Below are 23,312 nucleotides of genomic sequence, written 5' to 3'. Positions count from 1 at the left end.
CTTCCAGCAGAAAAAAGATTCCTAATATCCAGCCAGAGCTATGCTGGAATGGTTTAGAACAAAGCATGTAAAGGCTGTAGCCAAAGTCCAGACCTCTAGTCCTCTTCATTCAGTCTGTCTGAGCTTGAGCTATTTTGGAAAGAAGAATGGACAAAGATTTGAGTCTCTAGATGTAAAAAACCATAAGATACATACCCCGAAAGGCTCCACTCTGTAAGTGCATCTAAAAGTGATTGTACAAAGTACTGACTCAGGGGGAATTCATACTGTATGTATACATGCCACACATTCCAGATTGTGTTTTGTAAGAAATGTTAAAAACCATTTTCTTTCACTTCACAATTATCCACTTAGTGTTGGTCTGTCACATAAAGTCTCAGTAAAATACATGGAAGTCTGTGGTTGAAACATGACAAAATATGAAAATATTAAGCAATATGAATACTTTTGTCAGTCCTAAGGGCCACCTCTGTCACGCTTCTTGAAATATCTGATTTTAAAAGAAAACGTGAGGAAAGAAGGAAAAATCTGATTGAGCTTATATCATTCAAAAAGCAGTGAATAAGATCACAATAGACAGCTTACTCTTTCCTCTCTGCTCTGCAATTATTGTATTATGTTCGTAATCTTGCAGTTTGCTGACAAACCATTCATGCCCATTCTTGGATTACAGAACGTCTGATCAGACCAGGTGCTCTGAGTAAGAACTCCTGGCTGCAGCCATGGAAACTGATCTTGGACCAGGTAGTAAATGCACAAGTACCTGCATGCAAACTGTACATGAAAAGTCAAAGAACTGATTGTGCATTAAGCTGAAAGAAAGCAAAAATATGAAACTGCCTAAGTATTTGTGGCCTACAACTAAACATGACATTTTGCAATTAAACATTTTGTATTGGCGCCAACTAAACTCTTATATCAAGGTCCGGTTCATTCACTGTAAGCTTTTGAAACAGATACCCTCAGACGAATGATGCCTTCAAGGTAGTTGTTTCTTTCTGTATCTCCACGGTTTTGCATCTCTTTAATAACTTCTGGCCATGCAGCTTCGTTTCAGGTGGAAGGAAAGCTGCCGATATTTGATACAGCAAGCAGAGGTTCTCATGTCGATACCTTCCTGCATGTACACACGCACAGAGAAACACACACCTAGTCTGAGTCACATTTCTTCTGTTTTAAGGTTTTTTCACACTTTGAAATTCAGTAGAACCTCTGCTCTAATTATTAACCGCCCTGACTGAGTCACCAAAATAGTAAAAGGAAGTAATCATGCGAAATATTCCTCCCTCAGAAAAACAAAACAACGGATACATTTTATCATGAGAAGGTTTAATAGTCCGGTTTTTGTAGAAATCAATCTTATGAGACCAAGCGAAGCAGCACAAGTGAAAGAAAAAGACCTCTCTTCATTTCGCTCTTCTCATCCATGTTGCAGTTCACATAGCGTAGCAAGCTCCTCTTCGTCTCAACACACCCCATGGCATCATACATGAATCTGAATCATCTCTTTGTCATGCACTTGTTGCACATTCATAATAGGAAAGTGAGGGTGGTAACTGCTACATTAAATACGTTGTGACACCCACTAGATCGAATCAGTTCAGAGGAGAACATCTTGTTCAGTGGTTATGGTAAGTCCAAACTTTCAGAACAGATTTTTAAATTACCTCCCAATGCTGTTTTGTATCCTGGGCTTATAATTCACTTGTGTTCATTCTCTTTTTATTGCCATGCCTTAATCTACTTTGTGTAAACTGTTTTATGCTTATATAGTCATTTTCAATAAATTATTGAAATACTATTATCTATATAATTAATATTATTAAAACGTTTGTTTATTTCAGTAACTCAATTCACTATGTGAACCCCATTATACTAATTAATTACACACAGACTAATGTTTTCAAGCCTTTATTTATGTTAATTAGGAGGATTTTCCACTTGCAGCTAACGAAAAAACACAACATTTAAGATTAGTATATTACATCAGAACAATAAAAAAAAACATTTTTAATACAGAGAAAAATATGTTTAATATCTGCTTAAGAGGTCTTTATTTTCAAAAAGCACTCTTAATTGTAATGATTTGAATATGACTGTATATAAATTTCACCTAAAAAGCAGGGCATTGATATGAGGTTGATTGGTAAGGACCGTGAGGTAAGACCCCCAGCTCCATCCTCGTTAGTGCAAACCTGTCGTCTTTAATCTGCTTTTAGAAAGTGAAACCCTGATATATCCTCTGTGGGGGAATCAGTTAGCTCATAATAATGGAGTACCTCCAGTTACCATGAAAACAAAGTGACTGGAGTCTATAAGAAGTCTTAATCAAAGCTTTTTTTGTTTTATTCTATGCTACATTTGTATTCCTTTTAGGTCAGATAGTCATTCAGACAGCATAGAAATGCAGAATCCCAGAACATCTGAGTAGTGCATGTTGTACTATTCATAATGTAGTACTACTCAAGATGTTGAGTAGTACAACATTCACTAGAGAGAATAACTCCCGTTGCTACGCTTACATTAAAAAAACAAATAAAGGCACGGCTTTGGGTTAATAACAGAGTGCTACAGTGCCACACCTTTTAACAGCCTTTCAGCAGAAACTCAGGATTGACAGTTTGCAAACTAAAATAAAGAAAAAGAAATGTTTTGCTAAACTCAAGCTTCAGTTAAAATCTTATTCATGTAGCACAAAACAAACCTGTAATATGTTAGTGGAACATTATGCACCTATAAAACAAAAAATATGTCAATATGCTGCAACTTTTAAATGTAAGAAAAGGGAAAAAAAAACCTAGAGCAGATCACTTTACCCAATTTTGAATGTAACTGTCTATTCACCAGTCAGAACAAGTCCTTTCATCATATCCCCACAGACTTGTAGAATAAAGATTACCTGACGCTGTTAATGTAGCGTCTTAGCTCCACAGACACTTTTTTATTTTGTTTCCTCCTCATTCATTTTTATTATCCTTGCATGTTGCCCTTAAAAATGTTCTCTATTAGGATATATTGTGAAATGAGGCTCTCAGAATATGCACACATGGTTGGTGTAAGTATTATGACACAGAAGGACGTCCTTTTGTTGCATTCACAAAGTGACATCATGCAACATGCAATAGTTTTGATTTAATTCTTGCATTGAGAGTTGTCCTCATATAACTAGTAAGATGAATCTTGATGTATGTGGATATGAATCAGACCTGTTTGTCTTGTAAAGCATCTTGAGATGATTATTGTAGTGATCTGACACAATGTAAATAAACTGAATGTGTCTAAAATGAATGGTTCAACTAAGTACATGACTGCTTGGACTTATTAAAATAAATTAGTTGCTTTTGGGATACGAGAGAACACTCATTTTGATATTGCTGAAAGAAATACTGTGCACAAGTAACCAGTTTTTAAAAACAATCGGCAAATACGGATCTATTTTCAATTCAGTTTTCAAATCAATTGTATAAATATGTCTAGTCGTCTCAAGGCCCTTTGCAAAACAGGTCAGATTTATATCCAGAAAAATATGATCAGATCAGACCAACACAATGAAAGCATACAGAGAGGTTCAAATTTAGTTATATATATCAATCCCAGTTTTAATACCATGCTGTCAAATGCAAGAAGTTCATAAAAGCCGCATCACCCGTTCAGCATCAAGCTTTTTTCAACTTTCTGATCGCTCCTGCCAGCAGGTGATCAAATAATGACTTACAATTACACTTAAGTCCAAAATTATTCACAACCCTGGCTGATTTAGTTTTCATTTTCATTTAACCAAGAAGTTTGTTTCTGACATTAGTCAGACATCTATTAAACGATTATAAAGCAAGGTAAAAGGTAAAGATCAATTTGGAAAAAAATTATATTTTTTTATTTGCATTTTAATAAAACATTGCTGTGACAAAAATAATATTTACCCTTGTCAATAGTTAGTGGGAAAATCTTTATTGGCCTGACAGCAGTCAAACCCTTCATGTTTTAACTCGTATTTTATGTACTTGTCTTTGGTGATGATGAGCTCCAGATTTTTGCGTGTGGAAGGCCTCCTTACCATGACCTCAATGCCCTTGCACAGATGTTCTATAAGATTCAAGTCAGGACTTACGAGCTAGAAGTGATTGGTTGTTTTTGTTTTTCAGACTTGTTTGTAATATTTTCAGGTGTTTTCTTGTAGAATAAGGTAAAACCTCACAAATCCTGTTTAAAAAGATAAAAGGCTATATTGTATTCCTATTTATTTATTTTTTTCTAACAAGGGCTTGGCTGTGGATCTGAGTCAGCTGCTTATCTACACGCTGTTCATAGCTCACCTGTGAGTTAGGTGTCTGGTTTCTGCGTGGCTCCACCTCCCGCAGCTAAGCGGTTCTATGCGTCCATCAGCCTCCAGAAGCATAGCTGGGACTGCTGTGGATCAGAGCGCACCATTTTCTCGGTCCTTGGTCTCCTGCCTCTGCCGTTCAAGTGTACGATGACCTCAGATAACGTGTTTCTGTCTACTTTACAGCCCCACACCGCATCCTCCAGCTATGCCCTCCCGTCGGACAAACAGCTCTGGAAAGGGCCCGCCGTGTCGAACGAGAGGGCGAAATCGCGGCGGGTCCAGGAGCAGGTAAAGATGAAACTGGCCGAGAAGTCCACTCTTCCGCGTCAGAATGGAGCGGCGTCGAGCTCCGCCATGTCAGGTAAAACATCTGCGAGTTTTAAGAGTTTAACAGGAACCGTCGCAGGCTGTTTTAGTTTTAGTTTAAAAAAAACACCGAGTTGGACGAGCTAACTCGGTTTTAGAGCTGGTAGATGTTGGAATTAGAAGTAAAACAAGCTAGACATAAGTACAGGTGTTGAAATCATCTGACCACAGAGTTTGAATTTATGGGCAATAGTGTTGTTATCTGTCTGCTTCATGGGGGTTTTATGAGACCATATAAAATGTTGTCCAGGTTTTAGGCTGACCCTTGAGTACCATAATAAGCCATTATATATGACGCAGTTTGGTAAAAATGGGTTAATGATCAACTTTGTATAGGTAAGACATTAAAACCTATCCATAGACGTTTTCCTTGCAGCAACGAACAAGTTTACCCCAGAGGGAGTGAGCATGTTCATTGCCTCAGATCAGACTTTGGAAGATCAATACTGCCAAACGTAAATAAAAAGTTGATTCAGCACATAAATTGATTAAATGTTTGAATATTATTTTTTTGTCATAACCACCACTGAGAGCAACTTAACACTGGAGCCACATTCTCCCAGTCATGCATGCACATTCATGCATTGACATGCAGATTGGTAGGCAATTTTGGTTATATGCCCAGGGGTACATCAGCGTGTGGCAGAAGAAAGCTGGAATTGAGCCCACAACTTTCTGATTAGAAGATAATTACTCTACCCACTGCTCCACAGTGAACCCTAGATAAAAGCAGCTGTTGGATTAGTCCTGAAAGTCAGAGCTGGGCTTTGGGAATGATGTCAGACCTGAGTTGAGCGTTCTTGTTGCAAGTCAGAAAACCAGTAGGATTTGCTAATTGTTGTAGTCACCAGTGTTAGTAAGATGAGCCACCAATGTATTTTTTGCCTTCTCATGCAATCAAAGACTAAGAAACAAACACAAATAGAGATTGGACATTATTATTAGTTCAGCTGGTTTTAATGAGTGTGTAAAATGTTTAAAGAAATATTTAAATATTAAATACCTGCAGGTTACACTAAGTTTTATTTGTGTCAGACATTTTGGTTTTTAAAGTCAGGGTTGCTTGGAGTATAAACAGAACCATAATGTGCCAGTAAATAGAATCAAATAAAGCTCTACAGTATCAGGAAAACATAGATACTACTGCTACTAAATATCAAAAATCAATAATGAATAATCCAAGTTTTTATGAATCTTTTCTTTATTTTTTGTCATTACAATGTCCTTACCATTTTCTGTGAGCTTTAGAATCTTGGTGATCATAATTCCTAGTCCAAATAAACAGTGACTCTTTCTAAAAGGCTGCTCTCCTCATTTGCCTGATAAAAGAATCAGGAATGTATGTACGAATGTGAGAACCATTGACAGGGATTTTAAATTAAAGCAAAAATAAATGTTTAAAGAAAAAGTTGATTCCATACTCCTGGAGCACCCCCCACAGGGCATCACGAGGGACACAGTCGAATGCCTTCTCCAGGTCCACAAAACACATGTGAACCTGTTGGGCAAACTCTCATGAACCGTCGAGCACCCTTTATTAGGGGCCATCCGGTCCCTGTACGAGCGGAGCAGGAGTTTGGTCCGCATTGCCGGCACTAAGTCGGACCTGTTCACGGTGCATGTTGGACTCCGGCAGGGCTGCCCTTTGTCACCGGTCCTGTTCATAACTTTTATGGACAGGATTTCTAGACGCAGCCAAGGGCCGGAAGGGGTCTGGTTTGGGGACCAGTGGATTTCGTCTCTTCTTTTTGCGGATGACGTGGTCCTGCTGGCCCCCTCTAGCCAAGACCTACAGCATGCGCCGTGGCGGTTCGCAGCCGAGTGTGAAGCGGCTGGGATGAGGATCAGCTCCTCCAAGTCCGAGGCCATGGTTCTTGACCGGAAAAGGGTGGTTTGTCCTCTTCAGGTTGGAGGGGAGTTCCTGCCTCAAGTGGAGGAGTTTAAGTATCTCTGGGTCTTGTTCACGAGTGATGGAAAAATGGAGCGGGAGATCGACAGACGGATTGGTGCGGCTGCCACAGTAATGGGGGCACTGTGCCGGTCCGTTGTAGTGAAGAGAGAGCTGAGCCGAAAAGCAAAGCTCTCAATTTACCGGTCGGTCTACGTTCCTACCCTCACCTATGGCCATGAACTTTGGGTCATGACCGAAAGAACGAGATCCCGGATACAAGCAGCTGAAATGAGCTTCCTCCGTAGGGTGGCCGGGCACTCCCTTAGAGATAGGGTGAGGAGCTCGGAGTAGAGCCGCTGCTCCTCCACATTGAGAGGATCCAGTTGAGGTGGCTCGGGCATCTATACCGGATGCCTCCTGGACGCCTTCCTCGGGAGGTGTTCCAGGCACGTCCCACCGGGAGGAGGCCGAGGGCACGACCCATGACACGCTGGAGGGACTATGTCTCTCGGCTGGCCTGGGAACGCCTTGGGCTCCACCCGGATGAGCTGGAGGAGGTGTCTGGGGAGAGGGACGTCTCTGGGCGTCTCTGCTGAGTCTGCTGCCCCCGCGACCCAGTCCCGGATAAAGCAGAAGACGACGAGTATGAGAAAAAGTTGATATGCAGATTTTTCGTTCATTTAAAGTTGCTTTAAAAAACATGCTGTTATTCAATTTTAAATGAAAGTAAATCATAAAATTGAGAAAGAAGTCACTACAAGTACAAGAATGCTTTATGCTTTCATATATACATTTCTTTTTAACATTTTGACCATTTCAGTCACTCGTGAGTAATTTTGTGTTTAACTGCAAAACCAACATTTTCTTCAATGGTTGCTATGGAAATTAAGAGCTTCAAGAGGCGGTAGTGTTTGTTGTTTGTTTTGTGTGTTTGAGGTCGCAGCCCAGATTTGTTGAAACAGGTATAGTTTTTTGCTGTCATGGATTTAAATATGAAAGCTTTCTTTGGATTCATAAATACATTTTGAATGACTCAGATCAGTAAATATTGGGAAAGCGAGTGTAAAACACGTATCCTTGCTTCGTCAACGAGGGTTTTGTTGGTTTTCTGCATGGGCGTTACCACCCGATTCCCTGTTATTTTGTTTTAAATTAAAAAAATTACTTTGGCTTAATAAATGATTTTTTCCAGATTTTTGACAGTTTCAGTACTTAAACTTAAGTTTATTGTTATCAGGAATTTAAATCTTATTCCTTTCTCTTTTGATCCATGAAAGCACTTTCAGTGACTTAAGTAAATACTGTCAACTTGAAACTATATGGTTGCTATGGGTGGAGTTTTTGATTGTTTTTATTTTCTGCATAATAGCTACTCCCGTTTGATTCATGTTTGTCTTGCATCAGCTCTTTGGGGGATTTTTTTAATTTGTCCTCAAGCAGCAGCAGTTTTACAGTGTGTCTTGTTCCTGTGCATGACAAGTGGTTAATGTGTAACAGGCCTCAACAAGTGTTGCTTTCATGAAGTTTCTGATAGCAGTGGGAATGTGAGAAAGGATCTTAGCTTTCAGTTGACTTCCAGAGATGAAGATCGTTGTTGTCAAAATATATTGGATGGTTTAAATTTGCCCATCTAAGCATCATTACTACAAATACTGCACCCGTGGTGGGATTGGTTTTCAAGCGGTGGTGAGAACCTCCAAAGGTTTCCTGAATGCTGGGAATTATTCTAGTTCAGTGGTTTTCAACCCTGGTCCTCAGGACTCATAGTCTTTCATGTTTTAGATTGGGTTTTTTTTCTGGTCCGGCATATCAGAATTAAATGATTTCATGACATGCTCAGCACATCATGAAATACTGCAGAAACCCGTTGATCGCCCATTTGTTTAAGTCAGGTGTGTGGAGTGGGTCCCTGGATTGAAAACCTCTGCTCTAGATGGTAGTTACAGCCCATTTGATAATTTTATGCATTTATTGAACAGAATGTGTCAGAGACAGAGATTGACTGCCGTCTGAACCTTGTGTACCTGCTTGTTGCTGCCTGTTTCATCGAGAAATTCCTTCATGCCATGTGCGTCATTGTGCTCGATCAACAAACGGAGAACAAGCAGAACATCTTGACATTAGGTCCATGCCGATGTGTCCTCTAGACTCAGGGTTGCATGGATGCAGAAGGGAGACTTTTACTCTTCTGGTTTTATCTTTTCCGAGAGCCGACTGGACCTGCCTCAACAGGCTAACATGCTACTCTAGCTGTTTCTTAGAAACTGAACTCAAACAGACATGCAAATATTGTTGTTTTAGCTAAAATATACTTCTTAATGAAGCTGTTCCCTAGAGTCAAACAACGTGACTTTGTATCAGCTGTCAGCTGAAACTTGTGCGAACCAAACACCTCACAGAGCAGAATGCTGCCATTTCAGTGGTTTGTGGCTTTAGAGGACTTGATAATGAATGCATAAGCATTTGCAGATGGGATAAACAAAAACACAAAGAGGAATCTGGAAGGAATACCTCCCCTTCTGTGTCTCAAAGCTGTTGCAGCTGTGTATGTATATCAGAGGACGTGCCTCAGCAGAAAATGAGAGAATATTCTAGTTGGTGTTGAAAAGAAAAAGAGTAGGTGTTCAAGGTGTATCAGGGTGTGTTTCATTTGGCCTGTAAAATGCTGACGCTATCAAGTGTGTGGGGCGTTGTCAGGGTTGGGCATGGGTCGCGTTAGAGGACATGTCACTCATTCCCTCTCTGCGACAACAGGTTTCTTCAACCTGTGTGCCTGGAGCCTTGTTGGGGACTCTCACTGCATACATGAGAAGTGGGGGGGGGGGTTACTCTTAAACCAGGACCAGAATGGGCACGATTTAATAATCCTAATTTACTATTATATTTCCTAAAACTGACTATTAGTTTCTTACATTAGCAGATAGCACAGTGATTAGGGCTAGCTTCATAAAACAGTGGTCTTCATTTTCCTAGAGAATGTAGCTTTTTAGCTTAACTTTGAAGTTTCCAAAATGCTGCAAACATTTTCAAATGCATGTTCTACGACACTGCGATGGACTGGCGACCTGTCCCAGGGTGAACCCCGCCTCCCGCCCGCAGACTGCTGGATATAGGCACCAGCTTCCCCGCGACCCACTATGGAAGACGCGGTGTAGAAAATTACTGACTGACTTGAGTGTTCTATGACAGAGAATGAAAGCAAGAGGGGGATAAAACAGAGTAAACTTAATGCACTCTGTTCAGCCTTCCTGTTATTAGTTTTAAGTCTCGCTCTCTCACAGCCTGTCGTAGAAAATTATTTCTTTTTTAGAGAGGTTCTTAGATCTCTGTGCTACCTCTGAATTCATTTTAAACACGTCCCTGATGCTAAAGTTGTTTACTTTCAAACTCTTATTGTCATCGCAACCTGGCAGCACTTGCATATGGTGCATTCACTGATCGGAAAAAGATTAGATATTTGAGTTTCCGGCCAGCTTTCACACTGGGACCGATTCGAGCTGATGCTCAATAACAAAGTAGCCTATATCTTATATTTGTAACACAATATTAGCTATTCTAAACATAGTGACAATGAACACTTTCACAGAATAGTACTGCACTGTGGTGGGCTAATTTACAGTATTGTTGCAAACTTGCAGGCATGCTTGGTATGCAAGGAATTGGTTATGGAGACAAGAATGTATTCTCATTATCTGAGCTCTTAGTGAGGCAAATGTGTAATGATACATTACAAGCTATTCATTTAAGGCACTTTAAGCATTTTTAGCTGGTTTTGTTTTGCAGTTTAACTAAACAGAGATTTTCTTATTGGGCACTCAAGTCTAGACTGAAATATGTCTAGAAACTACAAATCATCATAACACAAAAGTCTGCGTTGACATTCATGCTCCCCTGAACCTAATAGACCCTGATTGCTTTTCCTCTTTATTAGCCTTTAAATTTTGTTCTGTCTTTTTGACAGGCTTTAGTAGGTGTGTGAAAGAGTGAAGGTGATACAGACATTTAATATCCCTTCTGGGACAAATTACACATTTGTGTCCTGGGCTGTACTCCTTTTACTCTTGTTGTAGCATTATTCACTCTAAAGTAAGTGAAAGGGAGCAAAACTGACAATTTCAACGGCGTATGAGCATAAATGACATCAACTCATTTTCATCCATAGTAGATAAATGATAAATAACAGGGTTCTGAAAATGACATGGTTTTTTCAGTCATCATGGGTTTTTTTAGCTGCACAAACTGTTGCTTTTGCCTCCTTCTGTTGGGAACATTTAGCTACATACCTACTAGTTTCTTCAGTTCAATCTGGAATGGGAGCTAAACATTCACACACAATCCTGCACTGAAACACGCCAGAGTCTCTGTGTGTCGGATGGAGGATTGTTCCCGAAGTGACGGGTAACTAGAGACGTTGAGCATGCTCAGGTCCTGCAGAGTCTGTGTGCATTCAGACATCCATGAAAGCTGATACATGCTATTCAAACTGCAGTTTCTTTCATGCAAATCGTTGCCATTAAATGGTTTTGTACTATGATTTTAGAGATTTACAGTTTGCAACAGCAAACTCACTATTTATCTCATTATGTGCCATTTAAAATATTTCAGAAATCAAATTACAGTGATAGCGTGTTCAGAAAATGCATTTTGAATTAACTTTAATGGCACAAAAATATGCCAAAGGGTCACATATTGCTAAATTTGGTTTAAAATGTTCAAGATCCGATGAAAGAAGTTTACCCGACATAAACAACCAAATTCTGCCATTTCCATGAACATAGACAAACTGCCAAAATAAAGAAAGAAAAAAAAAAGCTCTGAAGAACCCAGGAGGTTTGAAATAAGTTTTAAAAACTGTCTATAACTTTAATTTTAACATTATGCAATCATAGGGTATTTGTTGGCATAATTCATTAAAGTTGATTGTTTATTTATGTTTCCTTTAGATTACGGCGGTTCATCAAACATGAAATACAGCACCTACAGCCCAAGTTTTAGCTCTAAATCTTCCTACATGCACTCAGGCTCTAAAACATTGGTGAGTACGACAGCATTTCCCAAAACTATCAGCATGTGTTGTGTTGAAATGTTTAGCCTATCATCTAATGTACCAGTGGACTGGATGCAAGAGAGAAATAAACTTGTTTTGGTAACTTTGGTCAAGAAGGGTAGAGCATGTGTGATATTTCACAGAAAGCCATGATAAGATCACCTCTGAGTTTTTAAGTCTGCCCTCTACATTCCTCTGTTTCAGTGCTCCAATAGTGAGACAGTGACGAGGTGTCACTGATGTTTGAGCTGTGAGCGTGAGAGAGCCGATGTGATATTTTGAATGTCTGAATGCTGAATGAGTTATGGAAGTGAAACTCACATGGGAGGATTGTTGTTTCCACGACACACATTCTCGCAGTCAAATTAAGAAATCATTTCAATGAAATGAAATTACTCAGAACCAACTTACCCATGCACACACTCCACCAGAACCTACTGAGGAACTGTAAACACATCAAACTGTAATAACACTTCCTCTTGTCTTTATGCTCAGGGTTCTCGTATGTCTCAGAAGACACAATACAGCAGTTGCTCCGCAGCCCCGGACATGATTCAGTTTCAGCGGATGAGTGTGGGGGGTGGTGGCGGTGGAGGTTTTTACCGGGAAGATATACGCACTGGTGGCTTCCAGGGGTCCATCAGACAGAACCGAGTGGACCAAGATGCCATGTCTGTGCATTCAATGCGAAACACGCCTGCAGTGAATTCATGGGTGATTGACAACAGCGATGCTGGAAGCATTGTCTCTGAACAGGATGCCACCTTCGGCCGTCGGTATGCCCAAAGTGCAATAAATGGCTACAGCACCCAGATGAGACAAGGAGGAGGCACCATGACCTATCAGACCCAGGTTCAGACCCAGGCACCGTCATCAGCACCTAGCACCATGTGTCGAAGTGTAAGTGGCCCTATGGTACGTGGTGCCACTCTGAGAGGAGGAGGGACCGAGATTATCCAACAGCAATCTTCCTTCAAAGGTCCGGCTCACCGCACTATCAACAGGATTGCGAACCGTAACCGGGCGAGCGTGGGTTCAATGTATGGGACCCAGATGACCTCAAGCGCTGGCAACTTGTATGGAGGAGGAGACCAAGTAGACAGAGGGTTTGTCATGTCCCAACTCGGATCTGGTTCACAGGGTAATCTATCGATGCACCGGCAAGGCACTCTGTCACGATCCATGTCGATCAAAAGCATGCACAGTGTGGGCAGGGGCATGGACATCTATGGCCAGACAGATATGGAAGACATGGGCCACCTGCATGGGTGAGAGACCTTGGAAATTATCCATTACTGCATTATCAAAACTTCTGTGCATTTCAAATGTTGCTATCCTGCTCTGAAGTCCTTCAGATTGTACACTATATACCAACTCATAACTGCAAAACTTCTCACTGCAAAGATTCCATTAACCGCAGTGACAAAATGTTTCTGATCACAATTGTACAGCAAACAAATCAGAGAAATAAAGAAACGAATGATATTCTTGTCTACAAATACAAGAAGTGGCTTAATCTCCTTATATTCATCGGGCAAAACAAATAAAAACAAACAAAATACAGGTCCTTCTCAAAATATTAGCATATTGTGATAAAGTTCATTATTTTCCATAATGTAATGATGAAAATTTAACATTCATATATTTTAGATTCTTTGCACACTAACTGAAATATTTCAGGTCTTTTATTGTCTTAATATGGATGATTTTGGCGTACAGCTCATGAAAACCCAAAATTCCTATCTCACAAAATTAGCATATTTCATCCGACCAATAAAAGAAAAGTGTTTTTAATACAAAAAACGTCAACCTTCAAATAATCATGTACAGTTATACACTCAATACTTGGTCGGGAATCCTTTTGCAGAAACGACTGCTTCAATGCGGCGTGGCATGGAGGCAATCAGCCTGTGGCACTGCTGAGGTCTTATGGAGGCCCAGGATGCTTCGATAGCGGCCTTTAGCTCATCCAGAGTGTTGGGTCTTGAGTCTCTCAACGTTCTCTTCACAATATCCCACAGATTCTCTATGGGGTTCAGGTCAGGAGAGTTGGCAGGCCAATTGACCACAGTGATACCATGGTCAGTAAACCATTTACCAGTGGTTTTGGCACTGTGAGCAGGTGCCAGGTCGTGCTGAAAAATGAAATCTTCATCTCCAAAATCTCCTGATAGCTAGCTGCATTGACCCTGCCCTTGATAAAACACAGTGGACCAACACCAGCAGCTGACACGGCACCCCAGACCATCACTGACTGTGGGTACTTGACACTGGACTTCTGGCATTTTGGCATTTCCTTCTCCCCAGTCTTCCTCCAGACTCTGGCACCTTGATTTCCGAATGACATGCAGAATTTGCTTTCATCCGAAAAAAGTACTTTGGACCACTGAGCAACAGTCCAGTGCTGCTTCTCTGTAGCCCAGGTCAGGCGCTTCTGCCGCTGTTTCTGGTTCAAAAGTGGCTTGACCTGGGGAATGCGGCACCTGTAGCCCATTTCCTGCACACGCCTGTGCACGGTGGCTCTGGATGTTTCTACTCCAGACTCAGTCCACTGCTTCCGCAGGTCCCCCAAGGTCTGGAATCGGCCCTTCTCCACAATCTTCCTCAGGGTCCGGTCACCTCTTCTCGTTGTGCAGGTGTTTAGAGTTAACTCGTTGATTCAGATGATTAGGTTCATAGCTCGTTTAGAGACCCTTTTAATGATATGCTAATTTTGTGAGATAGGAATTTTGGGTTTTCATGAGCTGTATGCCAAAATCATCCGTATTAAGACAATAAAAGACCTGAAATATTTCAGTTAGTGTGCAATGAATCTAAAATATATGAATGTTAAATTTTCATCATGACATTATGGAAAATAATGAACTTTATCACAATATGCTAATATTTTGAGAAGGACCTGTATAGTTTTGGGATTGATGCTATAAATCTTTAGCAGCGGACTAAATGTATATTAGCCACAGATGTATACAGTTCAATGCAGGGACTCTCATGGATGAAAATCTTCCCAGGAGCTTCAGGATCAGTTTTTGTAGTAAGGTTAGTTTTTAGAGTCCAAGACATTGGAGCAAAAAAACCAAGACAGGGTATCCTAGTCAGCTGGATGACTCTGGTTGTTTGATGATTACTTCTTTATTTCTGAAAGTGACAAACAAACATGATGTTGTTGCAACATGCAGCACATTAGCAGGAGTGTGTGTTTCCTAAGAGATAGTGGCAAGACGGGTTTGGGTTTAGGGTGTGACTGCTCAGTTCAGTTTCAGGCCTCACATTTCACACATCCCATAATGAGTGGTTGGGCAAGTGGATTTGCTGAGCATTGTGTGATTTAGAAGGAATTAATTTTAATTGAACTTTTGCACAAATCATCTTTCCAAAATCTGTTTTGTTCTAACATGCGTTAGAAAACATGGTAAAATATTCTGTTTCAAATTTTTTTTTTTTTTTTTTTGCCCTTTGGCAGGCTTCTTGACTTGGACATGGAAACTGCAATTATGTATCTGAGGGAAAAAGACCACGGGTTGCAGGTCCTGGGTGCAGCATACATTCAGCACCAGTGTTACAATGAAAGCGCGGCAAAAAATGAGGTATTTCGCACTGATGGCACTTTCCTTTCTGCATTCCTCTGACTCAGAAGATCAGTGAAGAAAAGTTTGTTTTCTCCAGCAATGACAACATTTGATTGATAGTTCCTCCATTTGAGGTTGCTGTAACGAAACCCTAAAGCAAAGATTTACGGTTTCCCGCCTATTCGTTGTGCTGCATAGTTGATGAGCATGTGAAAACCCCAAACCCTAACGAAATTTAAAACAAACAAGTTATCCTATGGAGGCTGCTTTTGAACTTTCTGAACTGCCTCAAATGCCTCATTATTAGGCAGGGCAATACTTCCCTCATTATCATATCATACTATCTGCAAGGCAGTCAAAGTTGATTTAACTTTTTGCAAAGGGGAGCCAAAACATTAACTAACTTCAGACAGAAAGTGGCCAGTGGTATGGATAAAAAAATATTACAGAAGAATTTTAAGCATTAAATGTTTTCTTTAAATTGAAACATAAACCCTAAGATTGCTGTTGCTTTGGAGAAAAGTCCAAGTTTTTGTTTTCATAAGATCTTTTCACTACAAATTGTTTAAAACAAAAAAAGTAATTTTTTTCACTGTTAACTGCCCTGCAGAAATATGACAACAGCGCAGTAAGATTAAAGTTGTAATGGTTTTGGTTCACCAGGGCCAAGATTATAAATGCCCCCATCTGGCGACCCAGTTGAACACTTTCTGTGGGTGCATTTGGTTAGTAGAGTTAGAAGTTTATTTTGACCTTAATAGATTCATAAATAAAACTTGGGACAACTTCAAGTAAAAACATTCTCTACTGTATTAATTTAAAATCGCCTGTAAAAGGAAAGACTTAATGATCAACAGAGTCATTTGAATTGCTGCTCCATTTTCCTGTTTTCCTTTGTTCAAGGTGCGGGAAAGGAATGGCATTGGGGATTTGATTAAGCTGTTCAACAGCAGCAACAGTGAAGTGCGCCGTTACGCCACCGGTGCGGCACGCAATCTCATCTATGAGAACTACAAAAACAAGATGATGCTCATCGACCACGACGGCATCTTGCAGCTGATGCTGGCGCTCGAAGAGAATGATGATGAGCTTCACAAAAACATCACAGGTAAAATGCGCCAGACTATGATCATTAAAACTGCAAGGACAAAAAAAAAATCGAACCTGAAACCCACCTCTTATAAAATTAAGGACATAAAACCCAGCATGTTACAATCTATTATGCTCACGAGGCAAGACGATGGATAATGTTGGGTTCGTGAGAATGAGAGTTTAGCAGTATTTTAGAAAAGCTTTTTTTTAGTTTTCACAAATAAAGTAGCTTCACAAATCACAAACAGTGTTTTAAAGTATATGTAATCAAGGTACAACATCCCAGTCCAGGTTTGACTAGTCCAAATACAGGCTAGTTGCAAAGGAATGTCAGCTAATTCCCTGTCCGCCGCTGAGGAGGACACATTGAACAGAGGGTTTAAAAGAAGCTGCTACTGGAACAACGCCACAAAGAGGTTTTTTTTTTTTTATGCAATAACACATTTATTAGAGCTGAAGCAAACTGTGACAATCAATGAGATGAAGAAATTAGATGAAACATTTTCATTTTCCGGTTACAAATTGGAACAAGTAAACAGAGTAATTATGCTGCCAGATGAACTGTTTAAAATGGCCAACACTTCTTAAATGCTATTGTCAATCAGTATAATGACATCTTTACTAGCCATTTCCTCAACAAAACAGGTCCACTCAAGAGCTACTTCCTTTTATTCTTCATAATAAGAATCTCAAAATCCGATACAAGAGGTCAATCCTAAAGCATACACCTTCATATCTGGGGTTCATAATTATAGCTTACACTTACTTCACCAGACAAAGTCTCATGCTGACAACTACTGCAAATGACTTTGAGGGCCGTGGCTTTGAATGGAGACATTGTAAATAAAGCTTGATTTGGAGGTCTTCCACAAAACAGATTTGGTTGGTTTTTAGGATGCAACATCATTTTCTGCATCCTTGAAATCCTTTGCTCTAATAGTAGACTTTGACATTGATATTACATAGAGGAAAAAGAGGAAACTAAAGATGTGAGGCTTGTGGTATGTCTGAGTGCATGGGGAAGAGAAGATGGAGGTGCTGTCATGTCTATAGGCTTTATGTATATGAGAACAAGGGAGTGTGTGTGGCATCTAGGACTGTTGACCAGGAGTATAACTGCTCCCTTTTCATGAAAGAAGGCCTTGTCACTTTTTCCAATTATCAGTTATGCCGAGTCCAGAGTTCACCATGAAGCTTTGGGAAAGTGATAAAGCAACTGTATATGTTCACCTTCATTTGACTAGTTTGCCAGAAAGGCAAGCTTTTTAACATTTTGTATTCAGAAAGTATAATATTTTCCTAATATGAGTAGTTCAGAATATCTGTCATTGAGAGAAAAACTTTCACACGTCTAAATGTTAGCAGATAAGGACAAAGATGAACTAACATAAGGTTATCGGCAAGACAAAGGTCATGTTAAATGAAGCTTATCATCTGCATACAACTAATATGTTATAAAAGGTATTGATATTTTTTTCCTGCAGGTATCCTGTGGAATCTCTCATCCAAAGAGGATTTGAAGGAGAAGTTGGCCAAAGAGACATTTCCTCAGCTCATTGACAAGATCCTCATTCCTGCGATGAAAAGAATGAAGGAGGACAAAGAGGCGAGTGACGAAGCCATAGACAAACTCACAGAGACTCCCTCTCAGGCAGAAATATTTTGCAACACGACAGGATGCCTCAGGTGAGAAATGTTTGTCAAATTCGGGAAATGGAGTCTTCACATTAAGTTGTGAGCTAGTATGTGAAATACAAAGTAAATACATAATTAATTAAGAAGTGAATCTTGTAGTTAGTGCCTCACAGCAGCAGAAAGGTTGACCATGTATATCTTGGCTAAGGCTTGGTTCCCGTTTTCTCCCTGCATGTGTAGGTTTTTAACAGGAACTTAGAGTTTTGCTCCTACAGTTAATGTTATCACATAAAAAATGTTAGATTAATTAACTTAAGTTTATTGACAGCTATTTTGTCAGTGATTTGGCTCGCTTCTGGGATGACGTCTGAATATTTTCCATAAGCACAAGCGAGATTTAGACACAGAGGCCTTTTGAAAGAGGTTAGCAATAGTGCCACAACCTAGATTGCATGTCTCCACCATTGCTTGTGGTTGCTTTTATACCATATACTGCAACTGTGAAAATGTTGCCATTTTAACCAAATTTTTTAATCTGTTAAGATTTTCCCTGACCCTGAAACCTAAAAAGCTATGTGCTGGAATGGTAAACTATTGTGAAGAAAGGGTCAGCGAACACTGTTGCCAACTCTTCAGTAAGAAAAGTAGCTCTTGGCTGTCCTGAAAGTCGCAAAATGATGTCATCACCTAATTTGCAGAATTTGACATTTGCATGTTATTATAATGGAAGCTGTAGAAGGGAGGGGGGGAAACAATGCAGTGGAAGAGACAAATGAGTAAAAACAATATTACATTTACAAGGTATACTATTGCAGTAGAGCAAGCACCCCATAAACGGAGGCTAGTGGTACTTAACCCAGCGATCCGTGATTCGATCCTGACCTTCCCCTCTTCTCTATCTGCCTGTTTCTTGTCTGATAATTGTGCATAAAGGTCACTAGTGCCACAAAAGAAAATATTAAGAAAACATTTTTTAATTAACAACCCACCCTGACTGTAAGTGGATCAGAATCATTAGCAGTCTGGATGCAAAGAGGCTCTGACTGCAGCTGAAGGGACTACTGCTGTGTGAGGACTGGGGTGCTAGTGAGGGGAAGGGGCCCACAGCAGCACACGTTGCTCAATTAGAAGTTAAGAACAGTAAGTCTAAATCAACATCGTTGTGAAGAAAATACATTTTTCCTCACAAGGTTCCATAGCCTGGCGACGGATACTCCTGTACCCTCACTGTGAGCACTGTATATAGTCCTTGTTACAAAAAAGAAAAAAATTAAAGGAAAAATATGAACATGAGCAGTTATCACCACCATTTGGCTGTAACTATACTTGCACCCTAGGAGAACCATAACAGGCTGTGAAAAGGCTTGCAGCAACAGAGCTTGTTGATCTTTAAAAATGTTTGTGGCTCAGCTGTTCCAGTTTTTTACCAAAGCTGTCATCACTCCAATCCTTAGTTACTTTAGTCTGTTTGAATTTGACATTTTTCAAATGCATACTTTTGGCCAGTCTTTTACCAAAGTAATACCATATGTGATTTTAAACTGTCAGATCTCTGACTTTTATTGCTTTGTGGGATAAGGAATCTGAGCTCTGGATCGGACAAGACCCGTCAATGCTTGCGAGAAGCGCAAGGGCTGATGGAGTCTTTGGTGAACTGCCTTACTGGTGCCATTGATAAGGGCAAGGCAGAAGAAAAGGTGACGGCGGAAGCAGATTTTCCTGTACAAGCGCTGCCCAGCTTTGTGTCCATATTCACATGTATGTGTTTGTGCTCAAGGGTGTGGAGAACACAGTATGTATCTTAAGGAACCTCTCGTACCAAATCTACAAAGAGCTTCCTCCATCTTATCAGATCATCCAGGACAACAACAAAGATCCAGATAGTGTGACTGAAACCATCGGCTGCTTTTCCCCGAACAGCAAAAAAGCCAAAAAGGTACTTTCATCAGCATTGATGACTGGGTGTGCATAGACAAGAGATTTTATTATACACCTGACTTCTTGTGTCCTCCTTTGACTGGCAGAAATTGGAAGACCAGAAACGCTTGGTGTTTCGTGATTTAGTAAAGCAACCAAAAGGGATGGCGTATCTGTGGCACCCTAGTATAGTGAATCACTACCATCGCGTGCTGACCTCTTGTGAAATTAATGCCACCACACGTGAAGCAGCCATCGGAGCTCTGCAGAACATCACCGCTGGAGATGAGCCAGTAGGCGACATATGGAGCAGAACTTATTGCAAAGTGAAACCATTTGACTTGTGTAATAATAAAACTTTGTGTCTGTAACCTGCAGTGGGCTGCATCCATGTGCTCCTTTGCTGTGGAACATGTAAAAATCCTGCCAACCTTGATGAATCTGCTGCAAACAGACAGGAAGAAGGAGCTACTTTCTCTCACTGGCCTGTTAAGGAACTTATCTCGACACACCACTGGTCAGTCTGATTTAGTTTTTTCTCATTTCTGTTATTTAAAATAATTTAAATGACAAGAACTACAGGTTGAACTATTCTATCAATGCTTTCCTTATTGAATTCATATTTTTGTTACAAAGGACATTGTTCTGGGCAAAGATTAGTTCAATGTGTAAACTCGCAGGAACTTTGTTTAGTTTATTAAAATAATTTGTCAGCTCAGATTGGCCACTCAGTCAAATTCAAGACTGTCAAATTAAAAATCTAAATTAGCTTTTATGCTGGATATTGTAAGTAATAAAAGAAATTGCCCACTTTATTCCTCTTGACACTGAAAGCAACAAACACAATATTTTGTATAAATTTACTAAAATGTTTTCATGTGAGATACTGAGTTTACATTTTGAAAATTATTGCCTATAAAAAAAAGCAATGGTTGCGAAATCAAACTTTTTCTAACCTTTTATTCACATTTCTAATGTTTTTTTATTTTTATTATTATTTTAACAGTCACTTATATATTGGACCCCCTGGTAAAGAAGTTGCCAGAAGATGGAAATTGGAAGGAACCTTCTGACGAAGTAGTGTTGACCATTTGTGGTGTTCTCAATAATATGGTGATACAAAGTTTTGACCATGCCAAGGATATCTGTCACAATTCAGGCTTGGAGAAATTGATGGGCATCAAGAAGACAGCATCTTCCAGGTCTGTAACGCGGCATCTAATCCTACATATGAAGCATGATATCTGAATAAGAAGTTTACACAGAATATTGCATCTGGTGTTTCATTCATAAAAAGTGTTAACATAAGATGAAATGTTTTTCAGCCCAGAAAGGCTTAAGACATCCTCAGCTGCAGCCACAGTCCTTGCCAACATGTATCATTACAAGAAACTGCACAAGTTGTTCAAGAAGGTAAAAAACTGCAAAAATAACAAAGAAGCTTCAAGCGCTGCATGATGGATGAGGATTCATTTGTGATCATTTATTTATTATTTATTTGTCTGCCATGACCTTGTAATGTTTTGAAGCAACTCTAAGCTTTACAATGCACCATTTCAACTGTTAAAAACAAGGTGTTTTGCATAGAACTTATCACGTTTATGAAAGCAATGGTTGCGATACATTCTATAGCATCACCAACCAAAAATGAATGTGCATCATCTGTGAATGGCTCCAGAGCATTTTTTGTGCTCTGTTTTTATTAAGAATCAGGTACACTTTTCCTTTTGACTGATAGCCACTCTGAATTTACTTATGATCATTCGACTCTGTTCTGAGCAAGTCCAAACAAGTGTTTCTGCAATAATCTCTCAAACTTCTATAAATTACTTCAGCATTTCAGTTTGGTGCACATACTTTAACAACTTCTTTACCAAACACCTCCTGTCCTTGAGCAAGGGTGGAAATAAAGTCAAGGTGCCTCACCCTCATTCTTCCATCTGTGTGTTAGGGACAGATCCTTCATCTGTGCTGTGTTTTTCGTCAGTTAAATGGCACGTGCTCAAAAGCAATATATCTTCAGGCATCTCACACACACGCGCTTATGTAAGCACCCAGTCGAGCAGGTCGTTGTGCTGGGCTGGACCCTGTGAATTTACTGCCTGCTGCAGATTGACACTCCCAAAGGTGTGGCGTTCAGCCTCTTGCCTAATGAACAGGTCCAAACACAACAAAAAATGTGTCCATACTGTTCAGACTTTTATTTTCAGCCCTGTTGTGCTGTGTGTCTAAAACACACATGAGCAAAAGCAAACTATTTAACTGTTTACTCAGTGGCTAATTTTTGATCTCTTCACTCCGTAAGACCTTGTACTGTTCTGGACAAAATTCAAGATCAAGTGATCTATTGGTGTTTTTGGAATAAATTACTGTTCTGTTATCCACATTTCGACAATGTCCTTAATGTTGTTTCTTTGTTGTATTACAGAAAAAGTTTACTAAAATTGACTTCGAAACAATCCATACCTGAGCAATGCAGGATCTGGCCCGTGGGAAGAACTTAGTATTTTTACAACACAACAGACAACGACGGACATTGGAGCAGCACAAGAACCACGGATCCAGGACTATGATTGAACTCTAATACTGATGTCTGCACCCAAACTACTTCGGCTCAACACAGTTTGTATAGTCAGGGATTTTATCCGTTAGAGCAGCATCAATTTAAATGGCTTAAGAAAAAAACACTGATTGTAGTAGACCCTTGTGCACTCTCCCTACAACCAATGTAGCTTTGTAAATAGTGCTTTTAATTTTAAAAAGAAATTAGATTTAACACTTTGTTGTGCTTACCTGATATATGTTTATACGACCCAGCGTCTAACTTCGTTATATTTGCATGAAAACCAGAGATTTATGAGACATCGGATGTAAATACCTTTACTTTAGGGGATAATCTTTATGGATATACATGCTTTTTAACGCTAAAACAAAATTTTAAAAATATGTATTCAGCTGGTGGTGTAAGGAATGTTGTGCAGTTAAAAGTATAATTTCTTCACATTTGTTTACCCATTAAATATACAGTTGAAGTTTGAGAATGTTCCATATCTGAGCAGCTTTCAGACTTGTTTTTTTTATTAGACAAATATTGTGTATATAGAGACTTTTTTTTAAAAAAAAATAATGAGATTAGGTTTTTAGAAATTACTGCTCGTGGTGTAAGTGGTGACAGATATGTGGATTTTGCCAGAAACCTCGACTTGTTTTGTATGTTTCATACACAGATATTTCATCCGATTTAATAGCTAATAAAGACTTGGAAATAAATCACGTTGTGAGAATTTCTTATGGGTATAAGCATTTTCTGTAACAGGCACTGATGTGCCGACAATGATTGCACTGATGGTCACACCCTGTTTACATATTTGCTCCTGTTCAGACAGGAACAAAACCAGACGTTCCCTGTTGCACCCATATTTAGGCTTTTTCACTACAGATCTTTTTTTTCCATGAGGACAGAAAGTTTAG

General features: G+C 39.7%; 1 protein-coding gene across 1 annotated transcript; it reads left to right on the top strand.

Moving 5' to 3' along the window:
* The first annotated feature begins 4,379 nt into the window (after positions 1-4,379).
* Positions 4,380-23,111, top strand: pkp3a (plakophilin 3a). The gene is made up of 13 exons (XM_047387194.1): positions 4,380-4,685; positions 11,525-11,616; positions 12,124-12,896; positions 15,092-15,215; positions 16,101-16,305; positions 17,774-17,975; positions 19,504-19,621; positions 19,702-19,860; positions 19,949-20,134; positions 20,220-20,358; positions 20,848-21,043; positions 21,167-21,254; positions 22,270-23,111. Exons 1-13 carry the CDS (start codon positions 4,472-4,474, stop codon positions 22,309-22,311), a joined length of 2,538 nt encoding a protein of 845 aa, XP_047243150.1. The 5' UTR covers positions 4,380-4,471; the 3' UTR covers positions 22,312-23,111.
* The last annotated feature ends 201 nt before the right edge of the window (positions 23,112-23,312 follow it).

Source organism: Girardinichthys multiradiatus, chromosome 2, assembly GCF_021462225.1.
Source record: "Girardinichthys multiradiatus isolate DD_20200921_A chromosome 2, DD_fGirMul_XY1, whole genome shotgun sequence".
Taxonomy (NCBI): Eukaryota; Metazoa; Chordata; class Actinopteri; order Cyprinodontiformes; family Goodeidae; genus Girardinichthys; species Girardinichthys multiradiatus.
This window is presented reverse-complemented; position numbering and strand designations above follow the sequence as displayed.

What these genes read in the sequence shown, in the direction of transcription:
- pkp3a (XM_047387194.1), top strand. Translation starts at nt 4,472, where the DNA reads ATGACCTCAGATAACGTGTTTCTGTCTACTTTACAGCCCCACACCGCA. An exon ending in AAAGCGCGGCAAAAAATGAG is followed by an intron (nt 15,216 to 16,100) that starts GTATTTCGCACT and finishes CCTTTGTTCAAG; the next exon opens with GTGCGGGAAAGGAATGGCAT. An exon ending in TCACCGCTGGAGATGAGCCA is followed by an intron (nt 20,135 to 20,219) that starts GTAGGCGACATA and finishes TGTAACCTGCAG; the next exon opens with TGGGCTGCATCCATGTGCTC.